Source organism: Onychomys torridus, chromosome 3 (genome assembly GCF_903995425.1).
Source record: "Onychomys torridus chromosome 3, mOncTor1.1, whole genome shotgun sequence".
NCBI classification, from domain to species: domain Eukaryota; kingdom Metazoa; phylum Chordata; class Mammalia; order Rodentia; family Cricetidae; genus Onychomys; species Onychomys torridus.
The window spans coordinates 134,661,405-134,679,257 of NC_050445.1; the positions used below are offsets into that span (position 1 = coordinate 134,661,405).

The 17,853-nt window shown below is 40.2% G+C and overlaps 2 protein-coding genes across 11 annotated transcripts in view; one reads left to right on the forward strand and one right to left on the reverse strand.

The window, feature by feature from the left end:
* LOC118579510 overlaps positions 1–2,286 on the forward strand; it is a 33,774-nt gene extending 31,488 nt beyond the window's left edge. The window contains exon 2 of the mRNA XM_036180814.1: positions 437–2,286. Coding sequence (XP_036036707.1) covers positions 479–1,234 — 756 coding nt within the window. The 5' untranslated portion in view covers positions 437–478 and the 3' untranslated portion in view covers positions 1,235–2,286. The remainder of the gene's footprint in view (positions 1–436) is intronic.
* Erc1 (ELKS/RAB6-interacting/CAST family member 1) overlaps positions 1–17,853 on the reverse strand; it is a 340,148-nt gene that overhangs the window by 208,162 nt on the left and 114,133 nt on the right. For all 10 annotated transcript variants that reach the window (XM_036180809.1, XM_036180807.1, XM_036180806.1 and 7 more), the window contains 4 exons: positions 14,543–14,680; positions 11,891–12,031; positions 10,833–10,973; positions 7,090–7,283 (listed from right to left, as the gene is read on the reverse strand). In XM_036180809.1, the coding sequence (XP_036036702.1) occupies positions 7,090–7,283; positions 10,833–10,973; positions 11,891–12,031; positions 14,543–14,680 (614 nt within the window). The remainder of the gene's footprint in view (positions 1–7,089; positions 7,284–10,832; positions 10,974–11,890; positions 12,032–14,542; positions 14,681–17,853) is intronic.

Sequence of the window (17,853 nt, forward strand, 5' to 3'; positions counted from 1 at the left end):
AGTCTCGGGAAATTTCCTGGCAAAGGGATAAAGTATAAAGATTTCCATAATAAACCTAGAATAAACAGACACAATTTTTTATATGATTAGGTTCACATTATGCTGATACACCATCCTGGATAATATGGACTTGTAAATGTTGAGTTTATAGCCCTGAGCACTCACTCCATAATCTAGCAAGAAAATGAGACATTACATTTGTAATTTTTACACAGCAGGACTGCTTAGTGGCCAGAGACTCTAGGCTGAACTAGAGAGACAGGAAGTACATCATGGGAAGGCAATGACTGCTTGTGGAGAGGAGTTGAACTGGCAAAAACCTGAGAGATGCTAATTTAAAACTTGAGCAGTGTTGGGCTTCGTGGGTGGTTAGACTGCTCAGAACCTGTCGTCGCTTTCTGACTCCAACTTCTCTCTGCTTTGCTTTCCTTCCTAGGGTGCTGGTCTCTAGTTCCATCAGGTCCTAGAATCCGAAGATATGGAGTCTGCACTGATGATTGGAGTAATCCCTGTGCTGTACTCAGCAGCAAGTGACAAATCTGGCTACTATGCTGGGCGGACACTGTGGTTAGGACTAACTTCAGTGTACAGCCTGGTGGTGTATGTAGTCCGGATGCCATGGTACCACATCTACGAAGATTTCAAATGCCATGGAAATATCCCTTACCCTTGTCTCATGGAGTGTTTTGAACAAATGTTTGCCATTCCTGTTTCAGAACTGTGGTGCTACTTCTACTTCATCTTCATAATTCTCTTCTTCCTCACGGAATTCTTCATGGCTCAGATTCGGCATAAGCACACCAAGGAAAAGGAGAAGTTCACGCAGCAGGGAAAAGAGAACACAGTGGAAATGGAGAAGGACTCGACGAAGGCAATCAAGAAACAGAGCCCCTCTCAGAAGATATCCTTCCTGAAGTCCCACCAGGAAAAGGAAGTATTATATTTGAATCTGTTCCACACCCTCCTGCAGGTCAGCATCCAGACTGTGTCCTTTTGCCTGCTCACAAACAAACACCTGCCCCTGATAAGTAAAAACAACTTTCATTGTAGCACCGATGGCTGTCCTGGTCCCTATCACTGCGTCATCTGGGAAATCTCTGAGAAGGAGCTGTCCTTGTACACCCTGGGCATCTTCTCTATCATAATCATCATCCTTGGCACAGGCTCTTTTGTATACAGCATCTACCACCACTTGCTGATGGCCCGTTCAGTTTCCAAGGTTTGGATTTTTTGACATTTATGATAAACAACACTTTACTTTAAAGTCTTTCCTACCCCAGGCCAGGTAGTTTAGGTTCCTCCATATTTTGTTTGGGGCAGGGCCTGTTCTTGCTAACCTTCTTTCAATTTTGATTTGAAAACAGTAAATGTTTGCTGTTCCCCCTTTTCTGTTCTAAGGCCTGGCTGGGATAATCTAATTCTAAAAGCAAAACAAAACAAAACCATGCCTAACAACTGACTACCAGGCATTAGTACACAATAACTCATTTCCTTAACACTCACCTGTAAAGTGACGCCGAGGAAGATAGGCAGCTAGTAAAGGCCACCTGCAGTCAGCAAGGGAGGCCAATTTAAACTAAGGTCTCCCAGGCCCTAATGTGCACCCTCCTGGAGCCGTTTGCTGTGCGGCTAAGAAGCAGAGCTTGTTTTTACTGTGAAGTCTACTGAAGAGAGGAGCAAGGAAAAACAGTGGGGGCACTGTGCCAGGATGTAGGGACACCCTTTTAAGGTCACAGTTGTATATTCTTGCTCTCTAGTCAGAGACAAAAGACCCAGGAAGCTAAATTCAAATAAGCTGTACATAACCTGACAGTGACCATCTGGGAAAAGCACTGAGATGCAGAGTGAACACAGCATGTCGGACAAGACTTCTCATCAGCTTTCAAGTCATATTCCAACACAGACAAGGCTGGCTCTACAGGGTGACACTGCTTTCATAGGCCTTAAAGGGGCAGACCTGGAGAGTGGACTCGGTGCTAGAACTACGGGAGACCACGAGTGGAAGGAGTAGGGAAAGAGTAGGAGCAAGAGAATGGCCAGGAGAGACATTGGGTATGAGCTGGTGAAAAGACAGAGACAATTTCACCCATGGGTTTGAGGGAGGGTATGTTATTATGTCCATAACATAATCTTCTATAATATCTACAAAGATGCCTTGTGGTCATTTTCTCACAATGAAGAACACATTCACTCAGCATACTGGATCTTAATGTAGGCCAAGTACTGGAGCATAGATAATGTTGATGATTTGAAGAAGCAAACATTAGAGCAGTGGTTCTCAACCTTCCTAATGCTGTGACTCTTCAATACAGTTCCTCAGGTGGGAAGACCCCCAACCACACAATTATTTCAATGCTACTTCATGACTGTAATTTTGCTACTGATATGAATTGTAATGTAAATATCTGATATGCAGGATATCTGATATGTGATGCCCAAAAGGGCCATGATCCACAGGTTGAGAACCACTACACTAGTGGAAGAAGGCAGTAAAAAGCAATAGGAAAAGAGGCCAAAATGTATCCCAAAACTCACAAGCTGCCTAGCCCCAGAATCAAATCAGAGGCATCTAATTCAGGGAAGGGTCTAATTCAATCAATAGCCAGACTAAAACAAACAAACAAACATGTAGGAATTAAATCTATGTGGACTTGAAGCTGGAGAGGTGGCTCAGAAGTTAAAAGTTCTGGCTGCTCTTCCAAAAGAACTAGGTTCGATTCCCAACACCCCCACGAGGTTGATCACAGAAATCGGTAACTTCAGTTAGAGGGCCTTTTGGCTTCTGAGGGCAAGTGGTGCCCAGACATACATGCAAGCAAAACACATCAAAATAAAAATTTACACACACACACACACACACACACACACACACACACACACACACACGGGCATTCTAAAAATAAAGCCACTGCTTTTGGCTATGTGTGTGGTGTATTATTTATGTGTGTACTAGTGCACAAGGCCATTCGGAAGCCAAGGGAGGACATCAGGCATCCTGATCTATCACACTGTCTTATTCCCTTGTACAGGGCATCCCAATGAACATGGGGTTCCTGTTTCAGCTAAACTGGCTGGATAGCAAGCCCTACCCCCAGTGACCTTCCTGTCTCTATCTCCACAGTGCAAGAGTTATAGGTACACATATGGCTACAGCTGATTTTTTTTCCCCTACTGGGGGTTGAGCGCAGGTCCTCATACTCTCTAAGCCCTTATACAAGTAATTAAAACAGTACTGATATTACTTATTATTCAAAAGTGATTCAGGCCGGGCGGTGGTGGTGCACACCTTTAATCCCAGCACTCGGGAGGCAGAGGCAGACGGATCTCTGTGAGTTCAAGGCCAGCCTGGTCTCCAAGCGAGTTCCAGGAAAGGAGCGAAGTTACACAGAGATACCGCGTATTGAGAAAAAAAAAAGTGATTCAGTAGAGACAAGCCCCAATTACAGGACAGCCACATATTGTTTCTACCTCTAGCCATTTCAATTCAATTTTTCTTTGGTTTATTGTTTTGTTTGTTGATTAGTTGTTTGTAGTTTTGTTTGTTTATGGGTCTTTTGAGACTATGTTCTCTATGTAGCCCAGATTGGCCTAGAATTCCCATTCCTCTTGCCTCAGCCAGTACTAGGTTTTTGTGGTTTTGAGCCTGGCCTTTAATGGCTGAGCCATCTCTCCAACCTCTCAGCGAGCACTAGGTTTATAAACATGTGTCACCATATCATACTCCCATGCTTTAACAAAACAAAAGCACAACAACAAAAAGATACACACTTTATATATGTTCAAATTGTTTGTTTTCGCTATTAAAGGAGGGGTGGGATCTGGCTACACTACAACAGAAATCCCAATCTGAACTGGCTTAAATAATAGTAAAGCATATATTGTCTAGAGATGGGAGCTTCAGAAACAGTCTCTTTGTGTTCCAAGTTCTGTCTCTCCATAGTTTTCTCTTTTCTTTTCTTAGTTTGATTTCATTTTGTTTCTTTAAAATAACATATTTTGTAATATATACAACAACCAGTTGAGATCAAGTAAAAGTCTGAATCTTTATGCAGTAATGACTCCTTCCCTCATCTCCCAGCATCAGTAACAGACTCCAGAAAATGAATCAAGACTATGGTATGTGTTCTGGACTCCATGTCATTCAAGAGGAGCCTTAGCACTTTCCTAGCTGGTGGCCTACTAAGCTTTCCTAATCCCTCTCTTTTTGCAAGCAATAATAAATTAAATAGTACTTTCAATTCATTTCATGTAGATTTCAGAGTATGTGTACTGGTTCTTCTGAGAGGTTCAGACACAATGTGCTCTCTTGGGGACAGCACTATCTTTCTAGAGAAGATAGCACTAATAAATGCATAACTATTAAATGTGGAATTGCACCTTGATGAGCCAGGAGGGCTGAGTAGGAACTTTGATCCTGCCAATTTTACCTGGCTTGTTTTCCTACCTGTAAGATAAAAGGATTAGATTATCTGGACGATGCAGGGGAAGACCTAAGCCTAGGCCACCAGTCAAGGTCTTTTCTTCTGACCCAGACTTTCCTGTTCTTATGATGAAAGGCACGAAAACGAGAACAACAAAGACTCAAGACAACATGAGCAGAAGCAAGTGTGCCTTCAGCTCCAGTCCTAGTTCTTCTGCTTGCAGCTATGAGCAGGGATGGAGGTCTACCCAGACTGAAATGTTCTCTGTGCTCTTCTTGACTGGCACCTTCAGGATGGTGGTGTCACCTTATGCTGAGACAAGGTACACCATAGTTCTATGCATCATGCCCAGACATGAGACTATCCAAGAGAAAGAGGAGGCCACTTTTCTTCTTGCTAGTCTTTCTCCATAGGAAAAGCATTTCCCAAAGCCTCCTGTAATCTCTCTCGAATCACTAAAGCATTACATACTGAGTGCATACTTAGCTACTAGAAACAAATACACTGGTTTCCTAAACAAATCAGGATCAACTCCAGAAGCAATAATATTGGGACATAAACAAACTGAGGAGATATTAGAAGAAAAATTAATTTCAACTAACACAGAACTAAAAAACAAAATATGACATAAGGCTCAGGAGACAATGCCCCAAGGTACTACTAACACATGAGTATTTAGTAAACAAAAGGGCAGGAAAAATCTATTCTTCTGAAATGTGAAAAAAAAATTCCATCTGATTTCCATCATTTCTTTTATTCTCTAAATTAAACACCAGAAAAACTCTATTCATTAGGAATCTACATGGAAACTCATGCCAAGTGTAGAAAATAAATTTAAAGTTACAGTATTCAGTTTCCTGAGGTGTGCTGGCTGTCTTTTTCCAAATGTGACACAAACTAGAGTCATCTGGAGAGAGGGAACCACAACTCAAGCATTACCTCCATCAGATTAGCACGTAGACATGTCTGTGAGGCACTTTCTGGATTAATGATTGATATGAGAGAACTCAGCACACTGTGGGCCAGTACCAGCCCCAGGCAGGTGGTCCTGGATTGTGTAAGAATGGAAACTGGGTGAGTCACCTGAGAGCAAGCCAGTAAGTAGTGTTCCTCCATGAGCTCTGCTTTGGTTTCTGCCTCCAGGTTCCTGCGGCTTGAGTATCTGCCCTGGCTTCCCTCAATGATTAACTGATCTATGTAAGAATAGAAGTAAGTGTGTGCTCACAAACATGCTGTGGAAAGAGAGATGTTCAAAGATCAAGATAAATGAAAATGTGCACAATCTATATTCTTAGAAGCTCTAGTAATTTTGAAATCTAGATTTAAAGAATTTTATCGAAGGGGCTGGAGCAATGGCTCAGTGGTTAAAAACAATGGCTGCTCTTCCAGAAGACCCATGATAGATTCCCAGCACCCACATGATGGCTCAAAACCATTTGTAACTCCAGTTTCAGGGGACCCAATGACCTCTTCTAAGCTCCAAGGAAACCAGGCATCCATGTGGTGCAGACACATACATGTAGCCAAAACGCTCACACATATAAAAATAAATAATCAAGAACTATAGAATATGCAGAGAGTTAATATCAAACTAAAGAGATGTACAGGCAAGAATGAGACCCTATTATTTGCATTTTTGGTTCACTTAAGGAATCAAAGTCTATGAATACAGAATAGGAGAAATAGTAATTTGAAAGGAAAATATCAAGAATCAAAGTTTATGAATATAGAATAGGAGAAATAGTAATTTGAAAGGAAAATATCAAGCCTATTACTAACTCCCAAAATTTAAATCCTAGTAAACAATTTAAAGATGATGTCTGATAATACCTAGCTTTGAAGAAAATGAAAAATAAATTATTCCTAAAACAAGTTTCTAAAGATCTATGTGAATCAGTGACTTCATCCAGTCAGTCACTGTCAATCTTTGTAGGTATCCAGAAGAATATGTTGACTGAAGTTCTACAGGAAAAGGTGTTTGTATGTGTACTTGTGAGATTATTTTAAATAGACCATGTAAGTGGAGATGGTAATAACTGACTATATACTTGATCTTCAGTATAAAAGATAAAACATATTCCAAGACAGCTATCTATCTGGCAGGATCTGTTCAAATGCAACCCTGTGAAGATTTCAAAATTCAAACCTGGTAAGAATCACTGATGAGTCTCTTGCATTATCACTGTAATGTCCCTCCTAATTTTGACAAGCGAATTGCAATAATCATTTGCTTCCCAGCACTCTAAATTATGCATTCTAAAAATCCACAACCCAAAAGAGCATCGTTCAGCAGCAGAGCTCAAGGGCAAGATACCAACTTCTTATACTTGAGGATCATTCACTCATTATTCGGAGCAATGATAAAACCTAGGATCTCTGCACTTTCTTGAATAGCTAGGAGAAATAGCCCTTAATCAATAAACATTTTCTCTTGTCAGTGATGTTCAAGTAATAGTTTCTCACTGTATCCCCATTTAATGTCATCTTTTAGGGAATGTAACAAGACATTTACACTGACTTAGAAGAGTAAGTAAATAATAGAGTAGTAAAAGGCACTGAAGAACCTAATCCAGAGGTAAGTAATATTTGAAAACACCATTTCGTCAAAGCTGTAAACATGCTTTCATGTTCTGCCACAGGAATTCCAACTCAGTTTCCCGTCTCCTACCTTTCCAGTTCAGCTATCTTCTTATCTTTGTCATTCTTCTCATTTTCCACTTCTTTCAAGATTTCCAAGAGGCGGTCAACTTCGGTCTGGGCCTTGCTGGATTCATCTTTGTACCTGGCAATCTCTTTCTCCAATTGCTGTATTCGGTCACTCATCTCTGGACTGGATCTGGCTTCCAATGTTGCTTCATGTGCCTACCAAAAAAAAAAAAAAATTCCAAGTCTCACTTTCAAAATCTAGCCAATACAGGGCCAAAATATTTTTAGAGTAAAATAGATCAGTCCACAGGAGTGAATGATAGGAAAAGAAGAATAACTGGGGAAGAAGAGGAAAATGAGCAGTAGCTAAATAGAAGTTCAAGGTTAAACATAACTCAGGGACCAATGATCCAGAATAAATAGCCATTAAGGATAAGATCAATATGATACAAGGAGATAAAAAGTAAAAAATATTATGAACCCTCTCTTAATTTCATGATAAATTTTATACCAGAGACACTGATATTTAAACGCTGCTTGGTTCATTTATACTTTAAAATGGAATTTCAAGGATATTTAACTATTACAAACATTTATTTAAAACAATTTTACAGCTGAGCATGGTAACATTTATCCCAGTATCAGAGAGGCAGAGGTAGGTGGAAGTTTGTGAGTTCCAATCCAGCCTGATCTACAGAGCAAATTGCAGGACAGTGAAGGCTACACAGTGGGAACACATCTCAAAATAAATGAATTAATTAGTTAACTTTGCAAATAGAGTAGAATATTTAATTCAAGGTGTAAACCTCAGGCATGGAGGCACATATCTGTAATCCCAACACTCTGAAGGCAGGGGTATAGGTACAGAAACAGGTTACTGGCCAAAAAGGATAAGAGACTCTCCCTGTCTCAATAAATAAAACAAAAGCAAATCAACACACACACACACACACACACACACACACACACACACACACACTCACACACACACACAAAACTGTGAACAGAAGAGAAATCATCTCAACAGATGCAGAACAGTCTTCTGATCCAACATCCCTTCATGCTAAAAACTCTTTCTTGATAGACTAGGCATGGGAAATACCTCTCAACATAGTAAGAGCTATATATGACAAATGTAAACAACATAACCCTACATGGAGAAAAATTCAGAGCATTCTCAATAAAATCAGGAATAAGTCACTCTGTATTACAACTCAACACAGTACTTTGTCCTAGACACAGTAATAAGACAAAAGAAAGAAGTAAAACGAATACAAAGAAATCAAACTGGAACTGAGCTGGAAGTGTCCTCTCTGGTAGCCAGCTTTCATAGTACAGAGCATGAACTACAGGCTACTGAGGGAAAAAAAGACATCAGTGGTCTTATCCAGCTGAGAACCCTATGAATTACAATACCACCTTTCCATGCAGGATGTAACCCTGGTGCAGTAGTGGCACTATTGCTATGGAGAAACCAAGCACTCTCTGATTAGTTTTGAGGCCCACTCCATGACAAGTATTTCATGCCTGATGCAATAAATATAGTTAAAGAACCCAGAGCTAAGAAGGTCTTAGACCCAAGGGGTAACTTAACACTGTTGTAAGTTAAGTTAACATAGTGCCAAGCTGCCTTCTAAATACCTCTAATTATACCCATATAGAAATACTACTGTCTGTTATTTGTTATTTGTTGTTTGTTTGTTTTTAAGAGACATGGTTGCTATGTGTAACAGTTCTGGCTAAAACTTTCTAGACCAGGATGGCTTTGAACTCTCTGTCTTAATCAGAGAAACTTCTCTTTGGAATGAAAGGTGGCAAAATGCAAAAGACTCATGGTTGCTCAAGATACTAGAAAAAAGGGATGGCTGAGTGCTCAGTCCTCAACAAAATACTCATACTACCCCTTCTCAGGCTTAGGGGGCATTAAAGAGGAGAAAGTGTGAAGAATGTAAAGGCTGAGACATATCAAAAAAAACTATAAAATGCTATATTGTGGGCTATATTGCAGTCAATGCAATCATGAGCTCACGTAGCAATGGCTGTTAGCAGTAGACCTCCATGAGATTAGCCTGCTGTCAAGTCAATCATGGATCATGGAGGGACCTACATGGCCCTGCCCTGTTCTGCTGAACTATGATCTACAAATGGATTCCAGGTGAGTGGCAAACATTATGGTAGGCACTGATGAGCTCAACAAGTTCCAATGAATACCAAACCATGGTGTCATAGCCCAGTGTGCTGGTTTGTTTTTTCTCAACTGGACATAAGTTAGAATCATCTTAGAAGAAGGAATCTCAATTGAGAAATTGCTTCCATAAGACTACCTGTAGTCTGCGAGGTATTTTCTTAACTAACTTCTGATATGGCAGGACTCAGCCATGTGGGCAATGTCATCACCGGGCAGATGGTCCTTGGCTGTACAGTCAGCCAGGAGGTGAAGCACCCTTCCATGGCCTCTTGCTCTGTTCCTGCCTTAGTTCATACCCTCATTTCCCTTCATGATGGACTGTAAGCTCTAAGAAATAAACCCTTTCCTCTTCATGTTGCTTGTGGTCCAGGTGTTTATCACAGAAATGGAAAGTAAATTGAGACATGGGCTTTAAACTCAGCGTGTTAAAAAACAAAAGCGCATGGGAAAAGGACTCCAGTGGGCAAAAGGGATGGAAAGGGGAGAGAAGGCGGGTGATAATAATCGATATGTACAATATATGTTAAGAAACTGTCAAAATAACCAGAGAGAAATTATACAAATAAGCCAGGCGGTGGTGGTGCACGCCTTTAATCCCAGCACTCGGGAGGCAGAGCCAGGCAGATCTCTGCAAGTTCAAGGCCAGCCTGATCTACAGAGCGAGATCCAGGACAGGCACCAAAACTACACGGAGAAACCCTGTCTCGAAAAATCAAAAAGAAAAAACAAAAAAACAAAAAAACACCACAGACTAGGCACAGACCTCAAAGAAGATTCTAGTGAAAGGCCAGTATGTTAATACACTAGCAAAATTCTAGACTAAACTGGAGTGATTAGAAGCTACAGCATGCTTAAAGCAAAAGGAAAGAGAAGCAGTCCTGGATAAGCAAAGAGCAATCTGCAGGAACCTTCAGAAGCTCTCTCTCAGAGATGAAAGTCTTCCTCCTCTCAAACATATGTGCTGAAGGCTTGATTTGTGTATTCGATGTTCAGAACTGGGGAGGACTAGGAAGTGAGTGGGTAAATCAGAAGGGCTGTGACCTAATCTGAGGGTTAATCATAGACCCATAACGTAATTGCATTGCTGAGAGGTTGATACTCAAGATCTCAGTAGAGGAAGTAGATCACTAGGGACATGACCTTAAAGGAACACTTTGTCCTCACTCCTATCTGCTTTTCTGGTGATCATGATGCTTTGTCCACTAAAGACTAAAAGCAATGAGATCATCCAACCATGAGCTGTAATCTCTAAAACTGTAAACCCAAATAAATCTTTCCTACTTTAATGTTGTATATCTTTGGTGTTTGGTCACAGCTACAAGACCAAATATACCTCTATACAGTTTAAAAAAAAAAAAAAAAGAAAGAAAGAAAGAAAATAACAATAAAATCTGTATTGTCACTGGACTCCTTAGCAGAAGGAAGGAAGGAAGAAAAAAAAAAACAAAGAAAGGGAAGGAGGGAGGGAGGAAGGGAGGGAGGGAGAGAGGGAGGAAGGATGGATGGATGGACAGATTCAATGCTGTCTACAGTGTTCTCGTGTAAAGAGAAGTACGAATGGGAACTTTCTTGCGAACCTTCTTCAGCTGGGACTCCATTTTCAGGCACTCTTCCTTCTTCTGCTCAAGAGCAATTTCTAGGGTCTTGAGCCGTGAGTCCTTTTTCAGTCCTGAGGAAGCCAGGGAAGAAGCATGCTCTTTGAGATCCAAGAGAGAAGCCTAAAAGCAGCAAGACGTGTTTAGATAAATACTGTGAAATGAAATGTAGAGTTCATTGTTTAAATGTTTATTCACAGTGTCTGGAAGTTTCCATTTCAAGAATATCCATGAACTATACGTTAATCAAAATAATGCTGATCCTCAGGACTTAATGAACAGTGAGAGTCCTAAACAATGCTTGGGATGCAGCTCAGGTAAAAAAACTTGCCTGATATGAATCAAGTCCTGGGTTCAACTTCCAGGACCCACATAGAGCAGGCACAGAACACACTTGTTATCTCAGCACTTGGAGGTGAAGGCAGGAGGAGCAGAGGTCGAAGGCCAGTCTGAGATAGAGGAGGCCCTGTCTCAAACAGAACAAGAGTTCTAGTCTAAGCTTTGAGAACATGAGTAGCCAAACTTAGTACCTACACTAACTTGAATGTGGATCCTCCCCCCCACCCCCACTTTCAGCAGGAAATTCTTGTAGAAACTTACTTCTGTAAATTCTAAAGTCATTAGACAAACCGGCAGTATTACTCAGCACACAGCAGTGAACTTTTAAGCTATTTAAGTTATACTAACAGGATTATTCAAAAATAAGATCAAAATTCATGAAGTCACCTAAGTTATAGGTAATTATGTTTCTAACGGTGGCTGTAATTATATTTCTTCCTTTTGTGTGTCACTTTTCTAACTATTAGCAGTGTTTCTCCACATACATAACTATGCTGCAGGTACTCTAGGATCTGCAAAGTATTGGTATCACATAAGAAACCACGTCTTCGAACAGAGAACAAAGTAGTAAAGGACTAAGGAGTGATAAGCAATCTACCGTAGCCCTCTCGGCTTCCTGGGCATCTAGAAGGCTTGTCACAGAACATTAAGAGAATATACTATAATGACTAAGCAAATTGAGTATGTTGGGTAACCCTAACCTCCTTCTCTGAGAGGTCTCCTTGCAACAGGCTGACTTTCTCTTTCAAGTCTTTAAGATCTTTTTTGTAGGTATCAATCTCCTCCTGCTTCTCTCGCTCATCTCTGTCCCGTTGCTCCTTCAAGCGTTCAATTGTCCGTTCCTAAAAAGAAAGCACAGCAAGTCATGAAGAAACTCCCATGTGTACTTGTATTATGTAACATACTCTGCTACCTCTGGCCAAATTCAACACTTCTATCATCTATTAAAAAGACAATGGTAAGCTCTTCAAGAATTCACTTTTCAAAGAACTCATTTTTCCTACTGTAACCAATAAATGTCCAACTTTGTTTATTTTTAAATACCAAGAGTGGTTTCCTATCATTTCAAATATTATTAGATATCACTAAAGCCTTTTGTTGAAATATTGCCATTTAAATTCAATTTCCAAGTAACTAAAAACCTATGTGTACGCCCTTAAGACAATAAATGACATAATTCTTGACTATAATGATACTGACACACACTACCTACAAAGCAACAGAAATTACTCATAACTCATATATCAAAAGGGGGGAGGGAAGCTATGATACAATTATCTAACATAAAAGAAGGCAAAGATGAGGTAGGAAAATTAAAAATTCTGCTACCCTAAGGAATGTTGCCTTATGCTTCTAAAAAGAATCCAGTTAAATATCTCAAGGAATGTATAGCATGATGGGATAACCCTTTAATCCCAACACTTGGGAATTAGAGATAGGAGGATCAAGAGTTAAAGATTACCTTGAGTGTCAAGGGCTATTCTTGGTTGTCAACTGGACTACATCTAGAATTAACTAAAACTCAAATGGCTGGGCACACCAGTAAGGGATTTTTTTTTTCTTAATTAAATCATTTGAAGTGTAAAGACACACTTCTAATCCAGATCTTTGAGGTGGGAAAAAAACACCATTAATCCAGACTTTTTGAGGTGGATTAATCTGGGCCACCCCTTCTGCTGGTAGCCTATGTAAAGGACATGGCAAAAAACTAGCTCTCTCTTTGCCTACATGCTCTCATTCTCACGAGCAAGTTCATTTCTTCTTCAGGATTCTGGCATACACTAAAGACCAGCTGAGACATCCAGAATAAAGAACTCACAACTACTGGATTCTTGAACCTTCTATTGATAGACAGCCATTGTTGGACAAGCTGGACCATAGCCTGTAAGCCTTTCTAACCTCACTGGATGGGTGGGTGGGTGGATGGGTGGGTGGATGGGTGGATGGATGGATGGATGGATGGAGTGATATTGTGTTCCCCCCAATATATTGTGCACCCTAATAAAGTTATCTGGGGTCAGAGAACAGAACAGCCACTAGATAGACAGAGGCCAGAAAATGGTGGCACACACGTCTTTAATCCTAGCATTCTGGAGGCAGAGATCCATTCAGATCTCTGTGAGTTCAAGGCCACACTGGGAACAGCCAGGCATGGTGACACACACCTTTAATCCTAGGAAATGATGGCAGGAAGCAGAAAGATATATAAGGCATGAGGACCAGAAACTGAACTGCTGCTTAACAGTTCAGCTGAGATCCATTTGGATGAGGATTCAGAAGCTTCTAGTTGGAGGAAACAGGATCAACTGAGAAGTTGGTGAGGTGAAGTTGGCTGTGGCTTGTTCTGCTTCTCTGATCTTTTAGAATTTATCCTAATAGTTGATACTGAGTTTTTTATTAATTGGACCACTTAAGATTCATGTTACAAATGGGTGGATAACAGATTCATCTTATAAGTTCTGTTCCTCTAAAGAAACCTAATACACTGAGCTACACTGTGAACCTAAGGCCAGCCTAATCCACATGACACCTCCATCACAAAACAAGCCCCATCCAAAAACAAAGACAAACAAACAAAAGATCAACAAGAAACAAAAACACCATAAAAAGATTCACTAAAATACCTTCTAAGATGGTTTAAAGCACTTCTTCATTCAACCATTCCTTAAAAAGTCAAGTGTGCTCATAAAGATAAAATAAAGTAATACAAGCCAAGTGGCTTCAGAGATTGAGTAGGACTCAATGTCCAGAGGACTCACGTTCAATTCCCAGCCCACATGGCAGCTACAACTGGTTGTAACTATAGTACCAGGAAATTCAATGCCCTTTCTGGCCTCTAAGGACACAAGGCACATCTGATACACAGACATTGATGTCAACAAAACATCTATAGACATAAAAATAAATAAACTTAAATTATTTTAAGGGTAAGCCAAGACTAGAAAAGAAGTAAGGATGTAATATTCATGAATAAAATCCATATGTCATATATGTCATAGGGTAGGAAGGTAACAGAGGAGAGCTAGTCTGGGATAGCATCCTGATAATCAATGTCCAGTATCCTACACATTTTGTTAAATAATGAATTTTCTTTTGCTTTAGAAAGCAGCAAAATGGGGAACACATGCTGTTTCTTTAGGAAATGAGGCTATGGCCTTTTGGTATGCAACCAATCTTGTCTAGTAGTTGGTACTAACATCCAACAGTGACTAGACTGTCTTTCCATTTATACTATGCACATCAGCAACAAAGAACTGTTTCCATGAAAGGATTTCTCCTGTGTTTATAGCCAATTTCAGAATAATGAGAAAGCAGAACTCAAAGGTCTGGGAAGGGTCAGGCCAATCACTCACTTTCTCTGCAAGAGCCTCCTCCAAGGTCGTTAGAGCTGTATCTGTGTTGGTGGTATCCGCCTGGAGAGACTTGACCCGCTCTTTCAAGCTGCTCATCTGCTTTTCTTTATCTCTCAGTTGTTCCTGGAGATTTTCAATCTGAGTATACATATGCATTTAAGGAAAAAAGTCATTAAAAATGGTATGAGTAGGCACAATAAAAATTATTTAAAGCATAAACAAATTATGGTGTGGATGTGTTCTCCGAAGAAATTATTTAAAGTTTAATTGTTTCAAAATTATATGCTACATATACCCTTACTACATACCTATGTACCCTTACTACAGCCAGAATTTCACAGCACCACAGAGCAAAGACGAGTGCTCAATAGATATAATACAAACAGGCAAATCCCTAACAAAAGAAGACGCTGAAGTTGTCTTGTCAAATGGAAGTCCCACACTATGAAGAGAGCAGTGCTGGCTGATAGGGGATGCCATGAGTCCATACGAAACAGGACGACTTCTGAGACGCCCCTGGGGTGCCATGAGTCCATACGAAACAGGACGACTTCTGAGACACCCCGGGATGCCAAGAGAGAACGCTGCACAGCAAGTAGAAGGACAAAGAAAACTGCACCTAGACAGAAAACCAAACCACCTGGGTAAAGGAAACCTGGTCCTGGATGTTAGTGTTTAGATTTTTAAATAACCCTTTATCTAAACAGCAAGTATTTTCAATGAAACTTCTCAGTGCGGTCATTCGTTTCTTCAAACACTTAGATACATTCATTTACTCAAAAGAATTATTGATTTCTCCTACCCAAGTACTAACCAGCCTGACCCTGCTTGGGTTAGATCAGACAAGACTGAAACGTTCAGTCATACGTCACTAGACAATTACCAATTTCCCTAACAAGCCAGGCACTGACATACTAAGCAAAAAGAAGAGGCCTACTTTTATTATAACATGAGAAGAGAGAAAGATGGCCTGCTGTAAAGCTAAGGCTGGGCAATACGTGCACCTTCCGGCCTTCTAAGGAACAGAATGGATTTCAGAGAGAGGGATGATTAAAAGTTTTCAATCCTAGAAATGGTCTGTCAACTTTAGATAATTTTCATGGCTGTGGAAATGAAACTTCAACGACTTCTATAAAGACTTGGTAAATAATTCTGAGATTATGGGAACCAAAGTGTAGTCTGTGCATTTGGTGCATGCCTACAATCTCAGCATGTTGAGATAGAGGCAGGAGAAGCAAGAGTTTTGGGTCAAGCTGGGACACAGAATTAGTTCAAGGCCCGTCTTGGCTACATGAGACTCTATCCTAAAAAACAAACAAACAAATAAGTGACTAAGACACATGGAAAGTAAGAAGGCAAGGACTATAATTAATGTTGTGGCAAAGTACTTCTATGCTTATGTATGTTTGAGGTTCTAAATGTTTCCTATACTTGGTTTTCCCATTTTCCAAGATTTTGGGGATGTCTTTGCTATTATTTTTGTTAAAGCGGCTTTCTATGCCTCCAGCCTATAGCTCTTCTCCCAATGAGTCTGATATGTGGTCTTTACATTTGCTCTTCATGCTTTATTTTTCTATTTTTAGTCAAATTATTATAATATAATATTATATTACTGACTAAAATTATAGTCAAATTTTATTTATTTTTTATTTTATTTTTTAATTTTCTGGAGCTGAGGACCAAACCCAGGGCCTTGTGCTTACTAGGCAAGTGCTCTACCACTGAGCTAAATCTCCAACCCCTATAGTCAAGTTTTTAAAGTACAGGACTAAGAAAGAATATTACATTCTGAATTAGAGAAGTGCCAAGTAATATTTAAAGGCAAATACCTTAGCCAGTGGAAGACTTCATAAAAGGTACTCTACATGCCAGGAGGGCGTGGAACAAGGCATTTCAGTCCTCAAAGAAAATAACTACAAACCAAGATTATTGCATCAGCACAAGGCTTAGGGGAACCCTTAACACTCAGAAAAGAATTTAATAAACACCATCAGTAAGAACATTATATCCAACTAGAAAAAAGGATAATTCAATGAGAAACAATAAAGAAATATTACCAACACAATAAACTATGAAATTTATATCTACATATAGATGGAAAAATGAGAAAAAATATATTTAAAGCTATACAAAGAAAACTGGAATGAAATACAATAACTTTATATGCCCCAAGTGTTGAAAGTGCACCCAAAAAAAAAAAAAAAAACTTATTAGACAAAGAGAGACACTTGCAGAATATGATTCTAACTAGGCAAAGATGTGTTTGTTACATTTGCTTATACTGCAGAATATTACTTTAACTGTGTATAGGTGTATTACTTTTGTTTATGTTGCATTTGTTTAATTGTGTAAAGATGTGTTGCATATGTTTTACCTTGCCTGCCTAAGGCACCTGATTGGTCTAATAATTAATAAGCTGAAAGGCCAATAGTTAGGCAGGAGAGGGATAGGTGGGGCTGGCAGGCAGAGAGAATACTAGGAGGAGAAATCTAGGCTCAAGAAGAAAGAAAGGAGCCGGGCGGTAGTGGCGCACCCCTTTAATTCCAGCACTCAGGAGGCAGAGGCAGGCGGATCTCTGTGAGTTCGAGGCCAGCCTGGGCTACAGAGTGAGATCCAGGAAAGGCCCAAAGCTACACAGAGAAGCCCTGTCTCAAAAAACAAAACAAAAACTAAAACAGGAAGGAAGGAAGGAAGGAAGGAAGGAAGGAAGGAAGGAAGGAAGGAAGGAAGGAGAGAAAGGAAGGAAGGAAGGAAGGAAGGAAGGAAGGAAGGAAGGAAGGAGAGAAAGGAAGAAAGGAAGGAAGGAAGGAAGGAAGGAAGGAAGGAAGGAAGGAAGGAAGGAGAGAAAGGAAGGAAGGAGAGAAAGGAAGGAAGGAAGGAAGGAAGGAAGGAAGGAAGGAAGGAAGGAAGGAAGGCAGGCGAGAAAGAGGAGAAGAGAATGAGAGGGATGCCTGGGGCAAGAAGGCAGGCTGCCATCAGCCCACCAGAAACAGAGACAGCAAGAAAGTAAGAAAAGGTAAACAGCCCTGAGGCAAAAGGTACACACAGAGAAACAGGTTAAGTTACAAGAGCTAGCAAGAAACGAGCTAAGCCAAAGCCAAGCATTTAAAACTAGTCTCTGTGTCATGATTTGGGAGCTGGTTGGTTGCCCAAAATAAAGAGGGGTGGGGGGGGCTGAGGCCCCAATAGAACGGCAGGTAACATGAATACCAAAAAGTAAATTTGTAGAACTAGAAAAAAAATTTCAAGAAAAATAAGTAGCCAAGGAACCTAAACAAAAAGCACTACGGCAAGCATTACTTGTACACAAA